The sequence below is a fragment of the Balaenoptera ricei genome, chromosome 15 (genome assembly GCF_028023285.1).
Source record: "Balaenoptera ricei isolate mBalRic1 chromosome 15, mBalRic1.hap2, whole genome shotgun sequence".
Taxonomy (NCBI): domain Eukaryota; kingdom Metazoa; phylum Chordata; class Mammalia; order Artiodactyla; family Balaenopteridae; genus Balaenoptera; species Balaenoptera ricei.
This window is the reverse complement of record NC_082653.1, coordinates 26681708-26706412: the sequence shown is the minus strand read 5'-3', so window position 1 is coordinate 26706412 and position 24705 is coordinate 26681708. Positions and strand designations below refer to the sequence as shown.

Here is a 24705-nt window from a genome sequence, read left to right as displayed (position 1 = left end):
GGCTCACTGTGTACTTTCCCTGCCTTAGCCCTTATTATTATTAGCATTTCTCCACAGAGCCCTGGTTCTTTTCATGTGTAGTGGCATTTAGAAGCCAAGATCTAGGTTTTAGAGATGCTTGCTGTTATTGGGGTGTTGCTGATCCCAGTTCCTCTCAGTGAGAAGCAGCTAAGGAATATTTGAGTGTATTTACATACATATGCATATATGCACTTATATACATATATGCCCTTACATCTATATTTATGTGTAGTTTTATCTAAATATATTGAAAACCATACGTTTACACTAATAACACAAATTCTAATGCAAGCCCAGAGGGTTCATTCTACTTTTCTGCCTTTCCATATTTAAAAAAAATTTTTTTTAATATTTAAAAAAATATATCTATTTATTTATTTTTGGCTGCATTGGGTCTTCGTTGCTGCATACAGGTTTTCTCTAGTTCCAGCAAGCGGGGGCTACTCTTTGTTGTGGTGTGCGGGCTTCTCATTGTGGTGGCTTCTCTTGTTGCAGAGCACAGGCTCTAGGCGAGCGGGCTTCAGTAGTTGTGGCTCGCAGGCTCTAGAGCGCAGGCTCAGTAGTTGTGGCACACAGGCTTAGTTGCTCCACAGCATGTGGGAATCTTCCCGGACCAGGGCTCGAACCCGTGTCCCCTGCATTGGCAGGCGGATTCTTAACCACTGCGCCACCAGGGAAGTCCTCCATATTTTTTTTTAGCATTTATTTATTTTTATTTATTTTGGCTGCACTGGGTCTTAGTTGTCATACGAGGGATCTTCATTGAGGCATGTGGGATTTTTAGTTGTGGCACGAGGACTTCTTAGTTGCAGCATGTGAACTGTTAGTTGCGTCATGCATGCGGGATCTAGTTTCCCGACTGGTATCGAACCCAGGCTCCCTGCATTGGGAACACAGAGTCTTACCCACTGGACCACCAGGGAAGTCCCTCCCTTTCCATATTTGTAACTCACTTCTCCAGCAGTAAGAAATCCAACTCCTATTTTTCCTGTTATCTCTATATATCTAGTATATCTCTTAATATATTTACTTGTTTAATTTTCCCACTCTCTTATATAACTAATCTCTCCCATCAGTGCTGCTGCCTTTCCCTCATGAAGATGCCCTCTTGACGCCTCTTGAATTCCAACACCCTCTGCTAGGTTGGCCCCCATGGATGATGGCCTCACCTGCTCAGACTCTGATCCCCTACATCACATGAGGCTGCCGTCTCATATAAGTGCCCTCCTCACCCAACTTGGGCTTTGATATTCTGCCCCTTGTCATTCCTTGTTTGGGAATTTCACCCTTTTTTAGCTCTCATTCCCACACCATGCTGCCCTCAAATGTGAATACCTTCTGTTCCCCACTCAGGCTCTAACATCCTACTCTTGGCCACTGGGGCTCCTTTCCCTACATTGCTCGTACACACACCTAATGGGAGGAAGAAAATAACAGCCCTTCCCCTTTTATTTTTAAATTGAAGTATAGTCATTTTGGTTTCCATTTGTAGATTTTTTAAAAAATATACCCTGGATACAAGTCCTTTGTCAGATATATGTATTGCAGGTATTTTTACCAATCTGTAGGCTGCCTTTTCATTTTTTTTTTTTTTTTTTTAAGATCTTTCTTTTTTTTTTTGACCGTGCCACGTGGCTTTCGGGATCTTAGTTCCCCGACCAGGGATCAAACCCAGGGCCACAGCAGTGAAAGCACCAAGTCCTAACCACTGGACTGCCAGGGAAGTCCCGCCTTTTCATTTTTATTAAGCTGTCTTTGATTAGAAATTTTCAATTTTGAGAAAGTCCATTTTAAAAATTTGATGAAAGTATATAGTTAGTGTTTTTAGAAATCTTTCCTTTCCAATGAATGTTTTATTACATTTTCTTCTATAGAAGCTGTATATATTTGGCTCTTATGTTTCGGTTTGGCTCCCTACTTTATCTACTTTGTATCTAGTTATTTGCTCAGGTCTAGAATAAACATTTAATACTTTCAGAATTGCCAACCTATTCTCCTATGAAAAATCTAACTAGAGCTCAATATTTGTTTATAGTTCATTTATTTCTTTAGCCCAAGTGTACATAGTTTAAATACTGCATTTAAGAATTGCTACTTGGGGCTTCCCTGTTGGCGCAGTGGTTAAGAATCTGCCTGCCAGTGCAGGGGACACGGGTTCGATCCCTCGTCTGGGAAGATCCCACATGCCGCAGAGCAACTAAGCGCATGCGCCACAACTACTGAGCCTGCGCTCTAGGGCCTGCGAGCCACAACTACTGAAGCCCGCGCATCTAGAGCCCGGGCTCCACAAGAGAAGCCACCGCAATGAGGAGCCTGCGCACCGCAACGAAGACCCAACACAGCCAAAAAATAATAAATAAGTAAATTAAATAAAATAAATAAATTAAAAAAAAATAAAGGGGCTACTTGAGGGACTTCCCTGGTGGTCCAGTGGCTAAGACTCCGCGCTCTCAATGCAGGGGACCCGGGTTCGATCCCTGCTCAGGGAACTAGATCCTGCACACATGCTGCAACTAAGAGTTTGCATGCCACAACTAAGACCCAGTGCAGCCAAATAAATAAATAAATATTTTAAAAAGGAAAAAAAAAAAAAATGGAGTTGCTACTTGGGTTAGATCCACCCCTGCCCCCCTTTCAGTGTGGTTGTGTTATTTGAATACATAAAGCAAAAAATTTTTTAAGCATCACAGTATATTTTCTCTTTTCAAGGCTGTAGGAAAACAGGCATGTCATACTTTGCTGTTAGGAACACAAATCAGAACAACTTTTTTTTCAGGGGAATTTGGCTGTTAACAAAATTACATTTACATCTACCTTTTGACCCATCATTTCCCCTTTAAGAATTTATTCTGAAGATGCACCTTCAATAATATAAAAGCACAGATTCACAAGGTTATTCAAGGCAGTGGCATTTCTATTTGTAAAATATTAAAAAGACATCTAAATACCGGCATGTGGGGAGGTAATTGCATAAATAAAGTTCGGTGTGTCTGCATCATGGAGTATTATGCAGCTGAGAAGAGAATGAGGAAGAATATGTATAAAATGAAAGAGTCATTTCCAGGATGCTTTTTTTTTTTGGCTGCGCCTCACGGCATGTAGGATCTTAGTTCTACCTGAGATCAAACCCGCGCCCCCTGCATTGGAAGCGTGGAGTCTTAACCTCTGAACTGCCGGGGAAGTCCCAGGATACATTGTTAAGTGAAAAAAGTGTTTTGAACTTTGCTATATATAGCATGACATTTTTTTGTCTAAGGATGAAGGGGAAATTAGGTGAATATATTATCATTTGTGTAAAAAGAAACACAAGAGAAATAAGCTGGAAACTAATGAGATTGGTTACCGGTGGGTAGGAATGGATTGGAAAGCTGGGGAGTTGGGGGAGGAAGAAAGGGATAAAGGGGGGCAGTGTCGATTCTCTGAGTGTAACCCTTTAGATAATTGTGACTTTTATAACCATGTTATAGTTCATTTACTTCAAAAGTAAAATGATAAAGATGAGGAATAAAAAACAACATAGATTACAAACAGAAAAGATGAAGCCTAATGCTATTACTAGCTATAAAAGTCCTCTTGATATGGTCAGACACAATGGTTTTGTTCTTCTTTCTAAAGGTGGTCCTATTGCTGTCCTTATTCCTGTTCCCAGTATGGACTGTTTATCGGGTGGGCAAACATCCTGGTTTGCCCAGGATTGAGGAATTTCCTGGGGTGCAGGACTTTCAGTGCTAAAATGAGGAAAGTCCCAGACACACCTGAGGCAAGTTGGTTACCCTGTCTGACATGCTTATAGCTGTTTTCCTGGGAGTTCCTTTCATTCTTACCTTAGGAATTCTCATCACCTTTCTCCTGTGTTATAAACTCTCTTTCCTATACCTCATGCAGGTGTTGTTTTTGTTGTTTATTTATGTAACACATTCTCCAGTTGCTTCCTGGGAACAGGTGCATAGGAGGTAAATTATTTGAGACCTTACATGTCTTTGTTCTGTGTTCTATACTGGATTATGGGTTTGACTCAGAATTCCAGAAGATGTTATCCTGTTACGTTCTCTAAAACTGCTCTTGAGACGCGTGATGCCATTCTGACTTCTTTGTCATGTAATGTGTTCTCTTTGATGAGAAGATTTTAGGATCTCTTTTTCAATACTGTATTCTCAAATTTCATGGTGAGGTATTACGGAATGGGTCTTTTTTCATTCATTGTGCTGGGCATTTTGCCTTATTAAACCTGGAAACTCAGGTCTTTTAATTTTGGGAAAACTTCCTGTCTTTTTCGGTTTTCTCTTTCTAGAACTTTTGTTTGTTGTATGTGGGACTTTTCTTGGTGCAGCAGCCTGTTCTCTTTTTCTTTCGAGTCACTTCTCTGAGAAATAGCCTATTGGTTGTTATTGCTGATTTTTTTGGGGGGGGGTATTATTTTTAAATACTAGCACATTGCTCATGTTCTCTGATGTTCCTTTATTTTTTTAAAATAGCATTTTGTACTTGTTTTTGGACTATCTCTTAGAGGACATTTGCTGTGAGATCTTCATTATCTCTGTTTCCTTTCAGTTCCTCCTTTTTGTTTATTTTGGTTGCTATCCTTCATATAACAGTAGTGCTTACTTATCTGGTGGTCGTTGATAGTTCATTTACCGTGAGAACTGACAGATTCTGTGCTTGTGGGCACTGCTTGTTGACTGTGGTAGAGCGAGGACCTGGATGTTCTTTTGGAATCCCCCAATTATCTGTACTTTGAAGGTGTATTTTTTTAGGCTGGGCACTTTTTGCAGGAGGAGAGATCCTCCCATCTCTTGCCAGGTAGCGGAGAGTAGGCTGGGGCTGTAGGGCTGCCACTATTTGCGGAGCTTTGGGAGCCGTAGTTGGGGGAGAGAGCTAATGGTGTCACCGTTTTGTATATGGTCTTTGACTTAATGCTTCTGTTTATGGAGTGTGGCACCTCACTGTCTCCCCACTCCTTGAACTGGTGTCTTCTATTCCAGAACCTCTCTGGTTTAGTCCAGTCAGAATATAAATCTCCTGTTTTCTTCTGGAGCTGGAGGAAGGGTATTGCTTGACTGTTTGGGGACAGAGAGGAGATCTGAGGGGTCTGACTTCTTGTTCGGACTTCCAACCACTTCTATTTTCGTTCCCATGCCTCACCTCTGTCTACAGTGGTTCCTGGTACCTCTTAATCCCTGCCCCCTTGGGGGTTTTTCAGTAGAACTGGCTTGCTCTTTGTGGCTTTACCCTCTGCAGTCTTAGACTTTGGTTTTCTTTCCCCTGCTGAGTCATCACTTCTTGTCTTCCTGTTATTCATCTTCTAGAATTTTATTGATAGTTCTCATCTACTGCCTTTTCTTCCCTCTTTCTCTTTGTGCATTTGTACTTTTTAAAATGCAGCCATTCTAAATGAGGCTTCAGGAGTTTGCAGAGAGCTGTGTGTGTTCATTTCGCTGTGTTTAAATGGAAGCTGCAGCCTTTGTGCAGAGAAAGTGGAAAATGCCTTTGACTTCCACACCAAACCCTACCCTTGTATATGCCATCCAGGCCTATGGCCCTTGTTCCTTCCCAGTAGCAACCAACTACTGTCATCAATTTAATGTGCATTCTTCTTACTCATATGTGTCCATGAAAAATGTGTGGTTTGTTTATATAGATGTATTTTTTTATTCCTTTTACCTACCGTTTAATAGTGCATCATATCAATATATCTTTTTATTTATCCAGTCCCCTATTGTGAACATTTAGGTTTTTCACAATTTTTCCAGTTTTTCATTATTACAAACTATAATAGTAAAATTGCTGCAATAATCATCCTTTTACTTTTGTAGTCTTCATATGCAAATGTGTGAAATTTTTCTAGGAGATACTTCCCTACCTTTTAATGGGTAAAATGGAGGTGATTTGGAGGTGCTGTGTGGGGCTCAAAAATATTTCATTACATTTTCTTTACGTGTTATATCTGTGATGAGAAAAGTTGAATTATAAAACTTCCAAATCTTTTCAAAAATTTTATCAAGAAGCATGTGCTTTTTTAATGGTCCAGTAACCCCTTATTAACAATACGGAAATCTGAAATATTTTGAGAACTGACAGAATTTATTCCTAACTCACTTGGCAGTAAAACCTGACTTGCTTAAACTCATTTGGTGGCAAATCTCTGATCTAGACTGACAAGGACACTTTAAACCTATTTATTTCATCTGGTATGTACATATATGTTAATTCAAAAATATTACTGTGTTTGATTATGGGTTGCTGGTGGTGTTAATATGATATATTGCCATTGTAAAATTCAAGAAATCCTAAGTTCTAAAACACATTTAGACCCAGGGGTTTCAGAGGAGGGATCATGGGCCTATGGTCACCATCAGCTAGAAACTTTGTTTGCAGATATGGGTGGCACATCACAAATGAGAATTTTTCTGGTTGATGGAATCTACTTTTTTGTCATTAATGAGATCTCAGACAATTTCTTGTCTTTAAACTGTATTCCAAGAATGTGTTCATTTTTTAAATAACAGCTCTTTTCTTTGACAGCTGTAATATTGAAATTGCTTCTGATAATGCAAATGGATTTCAAATTCAAAGAACTTTTTTTACATTAAGTATTTTAAAAAAGGATAAAGCCTTTTCTCAAGCATACACAGAGGTTGCTTTACAAGTTTTAATCTTTCTTTAGGATTCACATAAAGTTAAAACATAATAACGGACCATTGTCTAAAAATGAATTTTAACTTTTGATCTATAAACTTTCTATACACTTTAATGTTTTTTATGTGGTTTTTATAAATTTTGATTAGATTCTTTCATGTTTTCAGAGCTGTCAAATTTAGTGAGCAAATTTTTATCCAGGTTTTTTGGGATGTAACTCACAGACCATATAGTTTACCCGTTCAAAGTGTACAATTCAGTGGCTTTTAGTATATTCATAAACTTATGCAACTATCACCATTATATAATTCCAGAACATTTTCATTACGCTTAAAAGAAACCCTTTAGCAGTCATTTCCTATTCTCCCCTCCCTCTAGCCCCTAGCAACTGCTAATCTACTCACTTCATTACTAGAGCTTAATTAAAAAAAAAAAAAAAATGCAGAGCCTCTCATCTTGTTCTTCTTCAGGAGTGTCTTGGCTTATTTGTGGCCCATTGCTTGTCCCTGTACAGTCAGGTTCTACCAAAAAAAAAAAAAAAAAATCTGGTTGAGAGTTTTATTGAAATTTCATTAAACCTACAAGTCAATTTGAGAAGAGTTGACGTCTTTACAGTGTTGAGTCTTCTTAATCAAGAACATGGTGTAGCTCTCCGTTTACTAAGTTTTGAACCTTTCTCGATAAAGTTTTGTTTTCTTCATAAAATGATTGTTTCTTTTGTGAGCTTTATCTCAGAGTAACTTTTATATTCTTTGTTATAAATTACATTTTCTAATTGCTGGTTTTATTGCTGGTGTTAGGATCGCTTGCGTTTTTAATGTGATTTTGAATCTTACAGCCTTGCTGAATTTCTTACTAGGTCGGAATCCCTTTCATCTTCAATGTAGATAATTATACTTATCTGGAATAACGACACTCTGGTTTCTTCTAATTCCTTCTTGTTTATTTTTCTTATGCATTGGTTAGGAACTCTAATATACTGTTGAATGGTCAGTACATTCTTAGTTTTTAATAATATACATTAAACAACCCTCAGATCAGCCTTCTCTAAGAGAATACAGATTTCTTGCTGAGGACAGGTTTGTCAGACCCATAAGGAAAGCAAAGGCATACCTGAAATTTACTTATCGTTTTTTAGTTGTGAACCTAATCCTGGGTGGTTCAAAACTCATCGGTTTAAATTTTAGCGTTCCATTTTATTCATGTTTGGGGCTTCTTGTATTTACAGTGCATTTTATTTTTTAAAACATTTGACTTATGGGAAAATATTGTATCTGGGTTTATTTATTAATGCTGGTTGCTTTTTTCCCCATCACTAGCCTCTTTGCCAGTAGCCTTACCAAACTAATATATTTTATGTATTTTAAAAACATTTATTTGTGTTAATAGGTGAACACGGGTAAAAATTATATGGCAGGTGTTCTTTGTACTATTTTTATTCTTACAGCTTTTCTTTAAATTTGAAATTATTTCCAAATAAAGGTGTTCAAAATGTATTTGTTTGTAAAGGTAATACATGCCCATTTTCAAAATAAAAAATGATTCAGAATAGCTATAATAAAAAAAGACAAGTAACTCTTTTTCTTTTCTTTTCCTTTTTTTTTTTGTTGTTTTTGGGGTTTTTTTGGGGTTTTTGGCCATGCAGCTTTCAGGATCTTAGTTCCCCAACCAGGGATCGAATCTGTGACCCCTGCAGTGGAGTGCTGAGTGTCCTAACCACTGGACCACCAGGGAATTCCCTTTTTTTTTTTTTTAAACAAATAAAAACACTTGAACAAAAACTTCAAAAAGTGTTTCAGACATTACATGAAATTTCTAAAAATCTTATATTTGTACTTGTATGGAAATATGTATGGAAATATGTTAATATAAATGTTTCAGACATTAAAAAAAAAACAAACAAAACAAAACAAAACAAAAAAAAGCTTCAGAAAGGAAAATATGAGAATGGCCAGTAAGCACATAAAAATGCGCTCAATATCTTTAGTCATCAGGAAAATGAAAATTAAAGCCATAGTGAGGTACTCACTGCATTAGAATGGCTAAAATAAGACTGATACCACCAAATGTTGGTGAGGATGTGGAGCACCTGGAACTCTCATACAGTGTTGCTGGGAGTGTAAATCCTCGGCTTTTTTTTTTTTTTTTTTTTTTAATAAAGTTGAACCTATACCCCCACAGTTCTATTCTTAGATATTTACTCAGGAAAAATGAAAACATGTCGATAAAAGCTGTGTAGAAGAATGTTCAGAGTAGCTTTGTTCATAATAGCCCAAATGTGGAAATTACCCAAATGCCTTCAACAGGAGAATAGATAAACAAATGGTTGCATATGAATGCTACTCTGTAATAACAAGTAATGAACTACTGATGTATGCAGCAGCATGGATGACTCTGATAGACATGAGACTGAGCGGAAGAAGCCAGACAAAAGAGAGTACCTACTGTATGATTGCATTTACATGTAGAACAAAAGTAGGCAAAAATAATTTTTGGTGGTAGAAATTGGAACAACCATTGTCTCTGTGGGGTGGGAGGGGCAGTGTAGAGTGGGGATTGACTAGGAAGGGGCACAAGGGAACTTTTAGGAGTGTTGGGTGTGTTCTATATCTTGGTATGCATTTTTAGAAATAAACTTATTGGGCTTCCCTGGTGGCACAGTGGTTAAGAATCCGCCTGCCAATGCAGGGGACACGGGTTCAGGCCCTGGTCTGGGAAGATCCCACATGCCGTGGAGCAACTAAGCCTGTGTGCCACAACTACTGAGCCTGCACTCTAGAGCCTGTGAGCCACAACTACTGAGCCCGCATGCCACAACTACTGAAGCCCACACACGTAGAGCCCATGCTCCGCAACAAGAGAAGCCACTGCAGTGAGAAGCCCACGCACACTGCAACAAAGAGTAGCCCCCGCTTGCCGCAACTAGAGAAAGCCTGTGCGTAGCAACGAAGACCCAATGCAGCCAAAAAATAAATAAATAAATTTAAATTAAAAAATAAAATAAAATAAATTTATTTATTTATTTTTGACTGCGTTGGGTCTTTGTTGTTGTGTGTGGGCTTTCTCTAGTTGCAGTGAGTAGGGGCTACTCTTTGTTGCAGTACATGGGCTTCTCATTGCGGTGGCTTCTCTTGTTGTGGAGCACAGGCTCAAGGTGTGCGGGCTTCAGTAGTTGTGGCATGTGGGCTCAGTTGTTGTGGCTTGCAGGTTCAGTAGTGGCACACGGGCTTAGTTGCTCCATGGCATGTGGGATCTTCCCAAACCAGGGCTCGAACCCGTGTCCCCTGCGTTGGCAGGCGGATTCTTAACCACTGCACCACCAGGGAAGTCCCTTGATACGCATTTGTCAAAACTAATCAGATAGTATACATTTCAGTCTTTGTAAATTGTACCTCAATTTAAAAAAATAAGGGAAAGGACACAAGGGGTATACATTGATCCAAGGACATTCTCCTGCATAAGCACAATGCAGTTCATCCATGTTGTTGTGAGTAGCTGTAGTTCGTTCTTTTTTTCATTATTGTATAATATCCATTTATTGAGTATTGATCAATACATCAGTCAATCCACGTAGTGATTCTACTGATGGGCACTCTGTTTATAGCCGAAGTTACAAATGACGCTGTCATGAACATCTGATGTGTACATGCATGTATTTCCCTAGGGAATCCAAACCTAGGACTGACATTGCTGGGTTATAGGATATTTGTATCTTCAAGTGTAGCAGATAATGCCAAACCACATTCTTAAATGCCTGGATCCATTTTCAGTGTACCTGTTCCCTGTTCCACATCCTCATTAGCACTACTTGGTATTGTTAAACTTTAATTTTAGCCATTCTTGTGGATGTGATATCATCTCATTGTGGTTTTAATTTGCATTGTTTTGTGTCTTCCTTACTTTATTGAGGTTAAATACCTTTTCGTGTGAATGTTGGCCATTTGGATATCCTCTTTGGTACAGTGCCTAATTCAGGTCTGCCTATTTTTCTTACTGGTTGCCTTTTTCTCTCTCTCTTTTTTTTTTTTTTTTTTTTGGCCGTGCCGCGTGGCATGCGGCATCTTAGTTCCTGAGCTAGGGATCAAACACGTGCCCCCTTCAGTGGAAGCAGAGTCCTAACCACTAGACTGCCAGGGAAGTCCCTGGGTTGCCTTTTTCTTATTGACGTATGCAGTCTAGATACAAATTCTTTATTGGTTATATGAACTGCAGATCTCATCTTCAACTCTGTAGGTAGCTTTTACCCTTTTTACTCTATTAATGGTATCATTTGCTGAACAGAGGGTATTAATTTTAATGTAGTTCAATCGATTGATTTTCTCCTTTTTAAGATAATATCCTGGGTGAGTCTTACAAGTGTTGGGTTAAAAGGTATATACAGTTTTTAGATTTTTGCTTACAGTTTACTTTCCCACTGGCTGTGTATAAACCTTTTTATACCATTTTTACTCTCAGCAACAGTGTATGTGTGATTTTCCCACACTCTTGCCAGAACTGGAGTTTTGGGGTCAGTTTTGACAATGTAATAGACCTCTTTTCTTCATTAAATGAGTATTTTGTCTTAGTTTGCCTGTATGATTCAGGGAATAAATTTGTTGCATCATTCCAAGAACATGGCAGTCAGTAAGCCTAATTGCAAGATTAATACTAAAAATATTCTTTGGCTTTTGATCCTGTGAGGAGCATTTATCGTTGGTAGGGAAAAGAGAGAAAGATATAAAAAGCCGTTTTCTTTTTTATTAATTTAAGTCAGCCTGATGTTGGCTTAAATTAATGAAAATAAACTGATGAAGACTTAATATAGTAGTCCCCCGTTGTCTGTGAGGGAATATATTCCAGGACCCCAAGTGGATGCCTGAAACTGTGGATAGTACCTAACTATATATATACTATGTTTTTACCTATACATACATACCTATGATAAAATTTAATTTATATATTAGGTACACTAAGAAAGTATAAATCAGGCAGAGCAAGAAGTGCCAGCACCACTACGCTTGCCTTTGGGACCATTATTAAGTAAAGTGAAGAGTTTCTTGAACACAAGTGCTGTGATACCATGACAGTCGATCTGATAACTGAGATGGGCACTCAGTGACTAATGGGTGGGCTACACTGGACAAACAAATGATCCACGTCCCAGGTAGGTCGGAACTGGACAGTGTGAGATTTTAGCACACTGCTCAGAACAGCGTGCAGTTTGAAACCAATGGGTTGTTTATTTCTGCTACTTTCCATTTAATATTTTTCGACCATGGTTGATTGTGGAAATTGAAAAAACCCCTCAGATAAGGGGAGGCTACTATATAGTGGATCAAGGAATCCATGGAATTGATGAGTTAGAATTTTGTGGATTTTCCTTGTAAATTTCTGGCATATTTTTAAGTGATAGAATATGATTTTACCTACTCTTTTTCACACACTTTTACTTAAAGAAGACATCCCCACCCCAATCTATATCTGCTCCGCCTCTCTCCATCCCCCAATATTCATTCATACTCCTTCCTGGTTTCGAGGTAGCTCCTAAGTTTTCCTTGGGGATGGGTAGAGTTTCATTTTGAGACTCCATGACAGAGACTGTTGGAAGAAGTATTTGTTAGGAGATGAAATTTGGAGTGGAACTCTCCTCTACACTCTAGCCTGGTTCCCACTATCTTACTTTAGTTTAGATCTTTATCCTTTTCAATAGATTTCTGTCATAGTCTAACTCCTCTTCTGCCTCCAGACTTCCCATGGTTAACAGAATGAAATTCCTAAAACTCAGATCATTCTCCTGATTAACATCCTTCAGACTCTAAAAAAATCACAGTCTTAATCCCTCAGCACAGAGCCATGATTATCATCAGCCCTCTTGCCGTCTCTCTATCCTCCTCACGTATCCAGTTTCCCACACACCTACTGAAGTCTATGGTTTCTTTGAATTTGGAATGTTCTTCCACATTGGCTCATCACATTACCTCAGACTCCCTCTCCCTCCCCACTGGCAACCCATCTGCATATTTACTGACTTCTTTTAAAAGTGAGCTCAGGCAACACATCTCCTTGGAAACCTTACCTCCCTGATCCTTATTCCCCTTCTGTACCTCCATGCCCTCTTCTCCAGCTCAGTGAGTTAGATGCTCCCTGTTCTGGGCTGCTACAGTTCTCTCTGTATCCTTCTATCACTGTGCTTTGTATTGTTATAGATTGGACTTTGTCCTCTACTCATTTGAGCTCCTTGAAGGCAGGGCCCTGATTCCCCTCCTTATTCCCACCCCACCCGCCGCCCGGAACTAGCATGGTGTAGTTTATAGGAGGCACCCCATAAATGTTTAATGAATGATTAGATGCAAAATTGTATCTAACTTTTTTTTTTTAATTTATTTTTGGCTGCATTGGGTCTTCGTTGCTGCACGTGGGCTTTCTCTAGTTGCGGCGAGCGGGAGCTACTCTTCGTTGTGGTGTGCAGGCTTCTCATTTTGCGGTGCCTTCTCTTGTTGCGGAGCACAGGCTCTAGGCATGTGGGCTCAGTAGTTGTGGTTCGTGGGCTCAGTAGTTGTGGCTCGCAGTTCTAGAGCTCAGACTCAGTAGTTGTGGCACATGGGCTCAGTCGCTCCACGACATGTGGCGTCCTCCTGGACCAGGGCTCGAACCCGTGTCCCCGGCATTGGCAGGTGGATTCTGAACCACTGTGCCACCAGGGAAGTCCCTCTAACTTTCTTAATGTACGTATGAGAAGAACTTTCTGAGAAAAAGAGGTCAATTAGAAAGGGATAGGAATTTAATCAATATTCTAAATCCCTCTTCTCCAAAAGCAGTACACATTTAGGAATGACTACTGTGCTTGTAGGATTTGTAGGGTTTTGCTCACCTGAGTTGTGCCTTGCTGTCACAGAAGGATGCCCTGCAGTGGTCTCGCAGTCCGGCTGCGGTGGAGGGAGAGGAGCCAGAGGACACAGCTGATGCGGAGAGCTGTGGGTCTAATGAAGCCAGCACTGTGAGTGGTGAAAATGATGGTAAGTGCCCTTGACAAGATGGGTGAAGAGCCACAAGCAGTCGCTAGGGTCTAACCTTTATTTCCCTCTCTTCCAGTTTCTCTCGATGAAACATCTTCTAATGCTTCCTGTTCTACCGAATCTCAGAGTCGGCCTCATTCCAATCCCAGGGACAGCTACAGAGCTTCCTCACAGGTGGGGGGAGAGTTGGTGACTAGGCTGGGTGGATAAGTGAGGCAGGCACAAGACAGGACTCTTCCTCCTGCAGTTAACTGAGCGTGTTGAAGAGTGGAGAAAATCACTTTGGTCTCCACCTGTTAGTACCATTTAAAAGTGGGCCATAGGAAAAGTGGGTAGTAGATCTGAGAGCAGAGCAATTTGTTTTTTCTCTTTACCATGGATGGATAATTTTGTCTGTATTTATGAAAAACCTGGGAACATTCAGGGAGAAGTTGGAGTGGGGAGAACATGAGCTTGGGAGTCATCAGTTTGAATTGCAGCCCCGCCACTCACTAGCTTTGGGCAAATTCCTTACCTGTAAAGTGGGGAGAGCAACACATTCTTTTCAGTGTGGGGTGATGCTTGGCACAGTGGCCTGCACCTGGCTCAGTAGAATGAGTCATTGCTACTATTGGCATTACCTGCCTGTGCTGCTTGAACACTAACTCTGTTTTACAAGACAGCGAGGGAGACATGGTCGAGAGGGACAGCTGTTGTGGCCTGCAGGTGACTCAGGCTCCTTTTGTATCCCCTCTGGGAAAATAGGCAAACAAGCAGAAGAAGAAGACTGGGGTGATGCTGCCTCGAGTTGTCCTGACTCCTCTGAAGGTAAACGGGGCCCACGTGGAATCTGCATCAGGTATGTGTAAACTCATGATTGTGATGCTTCTTCCTCAGGTCCTGGGGACCTGCCTCCCTCTGGCAGCAGCTCTTGGCCTAGGTAGCACCGTGCCAGTAGAGTCAGGAGCCCTCCTCTGGCAGGCAGCATGCCGTGGCGGTGAGAGCCGACCTAGCTTCCGGCATGGGCTCTGCTGGGCGCCCTTCCCCTGGCCTCACGGGGCAGTTGTGAAGGTCCCGTGAAGGCGTGTGCAGGTGCTTTGTAGAAGATACAGTGCAAACTAAGATGGCGGTTTGGCATTCTTACGTGATAACTTAAAGCCAGACCAGGAGGTGGTGATCTCTGACGGCCCAGTGCTGGGCCATGGAAGCACCGGTGTTGCTGGCAGCATCTCAGGGAGAGCTGGGAGAAGTAAGCTTGTCTGAGAGCCGTGGGCGCGGCGTGTGATGCTTTTGACCGGTGGAATGCTGTGCCTTCAGGGTTCTCAGGCCGCCACGCCGATGGCGAGAGCGGCAGCCCGTCCAGCAGCAGCAGTGGCTCTCTGGCCCTGGGCAGCGCTGCTATTCGTGGCCAGGCCGAGGTCGCCCGGGACCCTGCCCCGCTCCTGAGAGGCTTCCGGAAGCCGGCCACAGGTAGGTGGCTTGGCACTCATTTCTCTGCCTGTAAGGGGGCCCCTGCAGGCCTAGAGAGAAGATGATGTCTTCTACTCCACTCCTTTACAGTTTATTTTTACTTCTCAGGTGGCCCTCTATTTTTTGTTGGTTTTTACCTTGTATTTTGGTTATGTCACATATAGATTTTTCTCTGCTAGACTGAGAGAACTCCCTGTGGGCAGAGATGGTGCCACATTGCTCCTTGTATGTCCCTGTAAGGGCCTAGCCTGTGCCTGCCTTGATACTGCTTAGTGAGTGCTCAAGTGAGTGAAAATTGCTTCTGAGTGTCTCAGTGAAGAATTCCAACATTTGTTTTCTTTCTTCGGTAGCATCCTGCCAAGTTTGTTCTCAACGTCTGCAGTCTCTGTCAGATGCCCTTTTTTATAACCTAGTTAGTATATGGGGTGGAAGCCTTTGCTGAATTTGGGCTATGCAGAAAAGTTCAGTAGTGTGCACCTCCCACCCGCAGTAGGGCTATTTGCAAGGCTAGTATGCTGTTTGCTATTTCCGGATTTATATCTCAAAGCCCACATGCTGGGTTTTTGTAGATGGGCCACATGAAATCATTAAGAAGACTAACCTTGGCTTCTGAAAATTAGAATAAACCATCACCCAAGTGGCAGCTAGGTTTGCTGTCTTGTAGGCTCTCCAGCTCATCAGCCTTGCTCAGTCTTAAAGCCTCACAGGTCTCTATTCCATTTGCTGAGGCTTTTGTGAGAGGTATTGACATTGCAGTGGGCTTTAAACAACCCTTAGCACCTTTCTGCCTGGAGGTCAGACCTCTCCAGCCCATTCACAGAAGACTTCTGCAGATTTTTCTGTAGGATGCTAACCGGATTCACTTTTAGACTTCCCTCGTTCTCCCACTGGGCTTTGTGGAGCCTCTTCTCCAGCTTTGGAGGGAAGCTCAGAGCCTGCCCCTTGCCTGGTTTTCTGTGGGAAGAGTGTCCCTTCAGGCTGTGACACAGCGTGCTACTGGGTCTTGTCTGAGACGATGCAAGCCCAAGTGTTCTCTTAGGTTTGATGGTAGCCGATAGGGTAGGGTAGACTGGATGATTGAGCTCACTGTGTGCAGATAAGTTCTGGGTAGCTTGAGTGCTGCCACCAAAGTTTTCCCTCAGTTGGCATTTGCTTTTTTGGTTTAAGAAGCTGAAAATCTACATTTTGCTTCCTACTGCTTGAAAAATCACAGGTCAAATGAAGCGCAACAGAGGGGAAGAGATAGATTTTGAGACGCCTGGGTCCATTCTCGTCAACACCAACCTCCGGGCCCTGATCAACTCTCGGACCTTCCATGCCCTGCCGTCCCACTTCCAGCAGCAGCTCCTCTTCCTCCTGCCTGAAGTGGACAGACAGGTACAGATGGGTGGCTTCCTCTTTGCTCTCTCTGGGCTAGCTTCTGTTCTCTTTCTAAGTTTCTTTATTGTTTTTTTTTGCCTTGATCCTTCCAGGTGGGGACCGATGGCCTGTTGCGTCTCAGCAGCAGTGCGCTGAACAACGAGTTTTTCACCCACGCGGCTCAGAGCTGGCGGGAACGCCTGGCTGATGGTGAGTAAACATTCTCGTCCCAGCGGCTTGGAAGGTGCCTGCCATGTGTGGTGTCACTTGTCTCCTGGTATTTAAAACCCAAAACCCAAATACTCATTTTTCAACAGTCTTTTTCTTTTTTTTCCAAGGGGTATTATTTAGTATAAGGCAGGCTTTCCTCTAATAGACATGGTGGATGTTAATGTGCCCCGTAGCTCTAAAGAAGGTACAAGAGTATTTGGGCTTTCACTGTTTTGTGTGTATATATTCATCTGCATTGCCTCTTCATCATTAAAACTATAAACTCCTATTCTTTCCAGTAAGCATGGCATTGACCTACTCGGTAAGTTCCACCAGGTGCTCTGTCTTTTTAGATGTTGCCACTTGGAGTGATTGTTAGCTTCTCGTAATTCAATTTCGTGGGGAAGCTACGTGGGAAGTGCACTGGGAGGCCCCCAAGACTCCCCTCCAGGTTCGATGATTTGCTAGGAGGACTCCCAAGACTCCCCTCCAGGTTCGATGACTTGCTAGGAGGACTCACAGGACACAGCATGTAGTTGTACTCAATGGCTGTAGTTTATTTCAGTGAAAGAATACAGAACAAAATTAGCAAAGGGGAAAGACGTCTGGGGTGTAGTCCAGGGAAACCAGGCGCACACTTCCGAGATCCTCTCCCGGTGGCGTCCCACAGGATGTGCTCAGTTCCCTCAGCAAGGAGTTGTGACCGCACGTGTGAAGTGTAGTCTGCTGGGAAGCTCGTCAAGGACTTGGTGCCTATGGTTTTTATTGGGAGCTGATCATGTAGGAAGCCTCTGTCTGACCCAAACCCAAATTCCAGATTCCCCAAAGGAAAGCAGGTGTTCGCCATAAACCATCTGGTTTGCTTCAACTGTTCAGGCACAGTGAGCCATTCCCTGTCAGTTATGGGGTGGGGACCCTCCTGAAATCCAAGGTTCCAGATGTCAGCCAGAGGCCCACCTTGTCAGCAGGCCTGTCTGAGCCTGCTGTGTTAACTTTTTTCTGCGCATGGAGTAAGAACGATTCTCTTGTTTATTTATTTTTGTTCTGCTTTTTTGATCAATGTGTTATTTGCTGTTGAAGCACTGATTACCTGAGGGAAGAATAAATTTCCCTTATAATAGGTGTGTTAGTTCTGTCCTGAATAAGAGCACGATGTGAGAGATCTTCTGGGGGAGACAGGAGCCAGCGTGAGGAAGATAGTGAGGGTTAAAAAAATGATTTCCAAGCTCACCAGAGTCACATGTTATTTTGAAAACTCCTCACATGGTAGAACTGCAAAATTTGGCTTTTCCTAAGACAGACCTTAATATCCTTAAGGCACCACTTGAAGAGTTTTGTTTCTCTCTAGGCGAATTCACTCATGAGATGCAAGTCAGGATACGACAGGAAATGGAGAAGGAAAAGAAGGTGGAACAATGGAAAGAAAAGTTCTTCGAAGACTACTATGGACAGAAGTAAGGCCCTTGGTGCTGTGAGTCCTAGTGTGGTTTCTGGGGGGACAGAGGCAGGTGTTCTCAAAGCCATGCATACTGCTGTGTCACCCAGGAATGTGGAGATTGCAGTGACTCTCATTTAGCTTAATGCCATTCATGGGGAAGCTAACATAGGTTTTTCTGTGGTTAGTGTTACATACTATGCAGATTTATTTTGTTCTGAGAGATCTAATATTTGGGTGTATATTATTCATAGTGGATGTGCCCTCTCTGCCCTGTAACTGATAATGTGAGTTTGGTTTGCAGATTGGGTTTAAGCAAAGAAGAGTCATTGCAGCAGAATGTGGGCCAGGAGGAGGTTGAAATCAAGAGTGACTTGCGTGTCTCGGGAGAATCAACACGACCGCAGCGTGGCCCGGCCACCCGGCAGCGAGATGGGCATTTCAAGAAACGCTCTCGGCCAGATCTCCGAACCAGAGCCCGAAGGAATCTGTACAAAAAACAGGAGCCAGAACAAGCAGAGGTTGCTAAAGACACACAGTCTGTGGCACCAGACATCCCCCTGTACAAGGATGGGGAGGCTAAGACCGATGCCGCAGGGGTGGGCGGTCCCCACCTGCCTGGCACATCCTCCACAGCACCCAACCCAGAGAGTTCCGAATTCCCGGTGGAAACTGTGGCTTCCCGGATCCAGCCCGATCCAGACGACCTGGCACGTGTCTCCACGTCTCCAGACAGAATTCCCAGCTTGCCTCAGGAGACTGTGGATCAGGAACCCAAGGATCAGAAGAGGAAATCCTTTGAGCAGGCGGCCTCTGCATCCTTTCCCGAAAAGAAACCCCGGCTTGAAGATCGTCAGTCCTTTCGTAACACAATTGAAAGTGTTCACACCGAAAAGCCACAGCCCACCAAAGAGGAGCCCAAAGTCCCGCCCATCCGGGTAGGAGGCTGTTTGATCCTGGCTGCCCTGAGCCCAGGCCCCTTTGAGGGACAGGAGATTAGTGGGGCTCCTTTGCAGGGACAGAAAGCCCCCTGGGCCCTTGTGTTAATTATGTGGGAGTGTAGAGCTCTCCGTATGAGAGGCGTTCTTGAGACTGACTTGAGTATCGGGGGATAAAGTTCTTTTCTTCCTAACTTGGTTGTTCACTCTGTTGAAGTTATCTCTAGAGGTCAGAATCCTTTGGGGTTTTAAAATCTTTTATTAGGTGGTGTTAGATTTTTTGTGTAGTGACTCACACAGTCCCACCAGAAATTAAATTTAGAAGTGTGGCATATAACAGCCCTTGAGCAGAATCTTCTCAGAATGGTGTGGTATCTTGGACAGCCATTTTACCATGATTATTTCGTTTTTAAGGAAAATGATTTGATTCCCTAGGCCATGACCTCTAAGCTACTAGGGTCACGATTTAGCTTTACAGTTCCTAGGTCAGAGCGTTCAGTCAATTAAAACTTTTCTTATTTTTCTCTTGCAGATTCAACTTTCACGTATCAAACCACCCTGGGTGGTTAAAGGTCAGCCCACTTACCAGATATGCCCCCGCATCGTCCCCATCACGGAGTCCTCCTGCCGGGGCTGGACTGGCACCAGGACCCTTGCAGACATTAAAGCCCGTGCTCTGCAGGTCCGAGGGGCGAGAGGCCACCACTGCCATCGAGAGGCGGCCACCACTGCCATCGGAGGGGGGGGTGGCCCGGGTGGAGGTGGCGGCGGGGCCACCGATGAGGGAGGTGGCAGAGGCATCGGCAGTGGTGATGGTGGTGAGGCCTGTGGCCACCCTGAGCCCAGGGGAGCCCCAGGTACCCCTGGAGAGTGTGCGTCAGATCTACAGCGAACACAACTACTGCCGCCTTGTCCTCTAAATGGTGAGCATGTCCATCCTGGAACTGCTGTGTCCAGAGCCAGGAGAGAGGACCTGGCTTCTCTCAGAAAGGAGAAGAGCTACCCACGACAGAGGGTTCCAGATAGCCTCAGAAGCGGGCTGGAAGATGCTTCCCGACTCCCCATTGCTCCCACTGGGGACCAGCCATGCCCGGCTTTACCCCCACTGCCCTCCAAAACCCCGGCACCTGAGCGATCAGTTGAGCAGCCTGCGTTGCATCTGGGAGGTAGAACTGAATGTGGGTCTGGTACCACTTCCTGGGAAAGGGGTAATGAGGAGCGAGGACCCACCATCCCCCTGGAGAACAGTCCTGTTCAGGCTCTAGCGGGGGATGTTGGATTAGAAGAAGGAACCGGCCAGGCTCTAGACAGTGACAGTAATCCCACCGTGAAGGATCCTGTGAATGTGACCCCCAGTCCCATCCCTGAACCATCATTGGCCGGTTCCCTGCAGGACAGACCATTTGATGACGAATCAGGACTTGGTGACTCGGGCCCACCCACGAGGGAAAGTGCTACTAGACAAGAAAACTTGAAAACCGAGGCTCCCATCTCCGCTGGTGCTGCTCCTTGGATGCCTGGCCTGTCAAATGACAAGGCAGTGGGACAGCCTGAACCCGACCCTAGAGAAGACGTCCCATCTGTTAAGCCGCAGGTTGGAGAGGAGTGGGAGAAAGCTGCTCCCCTCATTCCAGCGTCACCTGGGGGGTTGACAGCTGAGGAGGGTCTGGATCCCTCCGACAACTTGGCTTCACTCTGGACAGTGCCATCTCCAGGGTGCGTTGCCAGCACCGGCCATGACTGCAGACAGCTGGAAGGTGAAAAGCTGAAAATCAGTGGAGACTCTGAAGCGCTGAGTCCTCACAGCGAGTCTACAGACACAGCCTCTGACTTTGAAGGCCACTTCTCTGAGGACAGCACTGAGGCCGAGCCTAGTGAAGCTGCAGTGCCGAAGAGGTCCTCAGCGGTGGAGCAGGGTGAGAAACACAGTTGGAACCGCTCCACCTCACTCTCCAAGGTGAACGGTGACCTGAGTCTGGTCACAAGGACAGACGGGATGGTTGCTCCACAGAGCTGGGTGTCTCGAGTATGTGCGGTTCCCCAGAAGATCCCGGACTCCCTGTTACTGGCCAGTACCGAGTACCAGCCGAGGCCTGTGTCTCTGGGCAGGCTCGCGTCCTCGGTGGAGGCCACTAACCCCCTCGTGATGCAGTTGCTGCAGGGCAGCTTGCCCCTAGAGAAGGTTCTTCGTCCAGCCCACGGTGGCAGCAAACCCGAATCCCCACGACTCCCACTTACGACAGAGCAGAGCCGTGGCGGCTCCCTGCGTATGGGATCTTTGCAAGACCCTGGGGAAAGCAGTTGTGAGGTTGGCAGTAGCAGTCCCAGTTCTTTAAGAGCTTCGAAGGAGTCTCTTCTACCTGAGAGCCGTGAAGCAAGCACCGGCCTCGCCAGGCTGGAGGCCGCCCAGGCTCCTGGAGTGCCCCCAAAGATTTCCAAGCACGCCCTGAGTTTAGACTCCCTATATCCGGTGACAAATCCAATGGCTGCCTCTGGGAAAGTAGAAGAAGTGGATTCCAAAGAGCAGCTCTCTCCCTTTAGTTTTGAAGATCAGAAGGAAGCTGGTGACCTGTCCCAGTGCAGTAATTCAAGTGCTGCCCCAGGCACGAGTCCGGGAAATCTCACTACCTCGAGAGCCCCTTGTTTCTCATCTCCAAATGTGGTCTCCTCGGGTCCCGATCAGGCAGGTCGGGCCCTGGGTGATCAGAACAGTGCTGGAGGCCAAGGGAAGAAGCTCTTCGGCTCCAAAAACGAGGCTGCAGCCCTTCAGTGCCCCCGGCCTGTGGAGCCAACGCCTCTGCCTGCTGATGCCTCTCCCGATTTTCCCAGCAGGAAGTCGGGGCCAAGCAAAAACTCAGTGTCTGGTGGGGTACAGACTGCCAGGGAAGACTGGGCTCCAAAGCCACCGCCTGCCTCTGTTGGCAGCGTCAGGAGCGAGAAGACTTTTGGTGGGGGGCCTCTCAAGGCGAATGCAGAGAACAGAAATGTAGCGGGGCCTAGTCCTCGGGAGCTGGTGGATCACTTGCAAGGGATGCCCTTTGTCCTTGATTTGCCCTTCTGGAAATTACCCCGAGAGCCTGGGAAAGGGCTCAGTCAGCCTCTGGAGCCTTCTTCCATCCCCTCCCAGCTCAACATCAAACAGGCATTTTATGGGAAGCTTTCCAAACTCCAACTAAGTTCCACCAGCTTTAATTATTCCTCCAGCTCCCCCACCTTTCCCAAAGGCCTTGCCGGAAGTGTGGTGCAGCTGAGCCACAAAGCAAACTTTGGTGCAAGCCACAGCGCATCACTTTCCTTGCAGATGTTCACCGACAGAAGCACGGTGGAAAGCATCTCACTCCAGTGTGCGTGCAGCCTGAAAGCCATGATCATGTGCCAGGGCTGTGGTGCGTTCTGTCACGATGACTGTATTGGACCCTCAAAGCTCTGTGTATTGTGCCTTGTGGTGAGATAATAAATTATGGCCATGGGAAAAGTTGTATATTTAGTGTGTGTATTTTGATAATGATGGATCTTAAATCTGTATACAGAATATCGTTGATAAAAATAGACTCTGTCTCTCTAGGCAAGAGTTCTCTTGCCTCTCCCTAAAATCTGTAGTGCTAAAGCCCCTCGGCCACTTGTCAGCCTTCTGGTTTTGCTGGAAGGGTTTCCTGTAGGGCAGGTTGCTGGGCTGCCCAAGGCTGGCCGGCCAGCCCGAGCTCTTGTCACACAGACAGAGCCTGGTGCGGCGTGCGGAGCCTCCTTGAGACTCAGAGGGACTTGAAGCTGAAGCAAGAAGGTTGTGTTCTCCACCAAGGGGACTAACCTACCCGAACTGAGTAGAAATGTCAGTCTTCCACTGCCCCCTCCCTGCCGTCTTTCCTCCTGCTGCTCCTCCGGGAGTTGATGGGGAAGAAGCCAGCACGGGGTTAAAGCAACTCCCAGCAGTGCCCACCAGGGGGCTTAAGAACCTGCTGACCTCAGGGTCACAGTCATTTGCCAGTTGATGGAGCCAGTTTGACCTTTGGTTCTGTTGCTGAAGCCAGTTTGGGACTTGCCTGTCTCCGAATAATCCACTGGCCCACAGGAGTTTTCGGAACCTTGAATAGACCTGCTTGGACAATGGGTCGGGCATAGGATTGTCTTTCCTCCTTGTAAGTCAGGTGTCCAGACGTTTGGCAGGTGAATTTGTCTGCTCGACACCCCCTCCGTCACTTTGGACTCTGTGGGAGTGGGCATCTCCACGCACCTGTGTATGTGAAAGTCATTTTACATTTCAAAGCAGTGTGTTTTTCTTATTTTTATATTTTTAACTCTTTACCCTTGGATGTATAAAGTGAACTTCTGGCTTCTGTAAGTATGCTCTATGCACCTCTAATGTTTTATCATGTATTTATATGTTGTACACAGTACTGGCCGATTCTGTAAATGGATGTATTGTACAGAGAACACGAACGACTCTCCCTTATTTTACGTCTTCGGCATCATTGCATTAAAGTGGTGTAATTGACTTCTCTCCACCTGTGTCAGAGCCACTGCGTGCTGTGCTGCCCGACGTGAGGGGTGGAGTGATTGACTTGGGACCTGCCAGTTGGCCCGGTGCCCTGTCACCGGTCAGCCGGTGGACCTGCTGCAGTTGCAGAGCCACGGGCAGCCCGGCTGCTCGCTGCTGGGCGAATGCGTCTCGCTCCTCATCTCTTCTCCTCCGACCTTCACTGGCGGCTCGCTGCCGTGTGTGGCAAATCACCACCACCAGTGTCAAGTGCTTCTGGATTCAAGGGTGAGTGCCCTGGGCAGCCCCCAGGTGGGCCTTCTGGACCTGGCTCCGGGCTCCCCACCTGTCGGCGGTACCTGGGACCATGCTTTCCTGGGGCCACAGGGCTCCACTGGACATACTTTTGACAGCAAGTTAAGGAAGAAACAGCTATGCCAGCTGCCAGCGTCTCTCCCAGCACGTTTCCAGCAAGTAGATGTCTCCATAGCTGTGTCACCTCACCCTGCTTCCTGCCTTATTTCTTGTACCTCGACTTGTGAGTTGAGCATCTTCCTTGTTGAACTTAGGTCTCCCTGTGTGAGTGCATCTGTGTGAGCTGTAAAATTGGTATGACTTCAGCAAGTCTCATGTCATCTGAAAGGTCTTTTCTTTCCCCCACTTTTCATCCATTGTGGCATTTCTGTCATCTGAAGCATGAGTGGGAAGTTGGCAAAGATGTGGTGGTGATTTAAATGCAGTATTGGCCAAGTCCAGGTTGTCAACTTCAAGAGTCTGTTTACCAAAGACAGGGAGCAGAGGCACAAGCGTGTTTGAACCTCTTCTTCCTTCTGCTGTGACCTTTGGGGCCACCCTAGGGGACAGTTGGAAACTGGTCCGCCAGGGAAAGCACTGCTCTTGTATGTCTCTGTGGTCTTGGAAAAATAAACCTGTACAACCTGCACGTGTGGTCTCGGTCATCTTCTGCGGCCACCTTGCTGGGCTGGGAGGAAGGTTGGCAGACCCCGGCTCACTTCACCTCGGTGCTGGAGCTGATTTTCTAGTGTGTGGGGTTCTTTTGAGACGTTGGTTCCAAAGGTGCGACTTGTCAGTGTTGCTGGTCTTCATCAGACTGAGCGTGACGTGGCGAACTTACCCATTTATCCACCGTGTGGACTGGAGCAAAATCTAATGAAGCCGATGGGGGTC

The 24705-nt window shown here is 45.0% G+C and overlaps 1 protein-coding gene across 1 annotated transcript in view; it reads left to right on the top strand.

Moving 5' to 3' along the window:
* Positions 1-24460, top strand: part of ASXL1 (ASXL transcriptional regulator 1) — a 68055-nt gene extending 43595 nt beyond the window's left edge. The window contains exons 5-13 of the mRNA XM_059896723.1: positions 13532-13652; positions 13729-13826; positions 14397-14490; positions 14949-15101; positions 16315-16478; positions 16574-16670; positions 18019-18124; positions 18410-19043; positions 19576-24460. Coding sequence (XP_059752706.1) covers positions 13532-13652; positions 13729-13826; positions 14397-14490; positions 14949-15101; positions 16315-16478; positions 16574-16670; positions 18019-18124; positions 18410-19043; positions 19576-22497 — 4389 coding nt within the window. The 3' untranslated portion in view covers positions 22498-24460. The remainder of the gene's footprint in view (positions 1-13531; positions 13653-13728; positions 13827-14396; positions 14491-14948; positions 15102-16314; positions 16479-16573; positions 16671-18018; positions 18125-18409; positions 19044-19575) is intronic.
* The last annotated feature ends 245 nt before the right edge of the window (positions 24461-24705 follow it).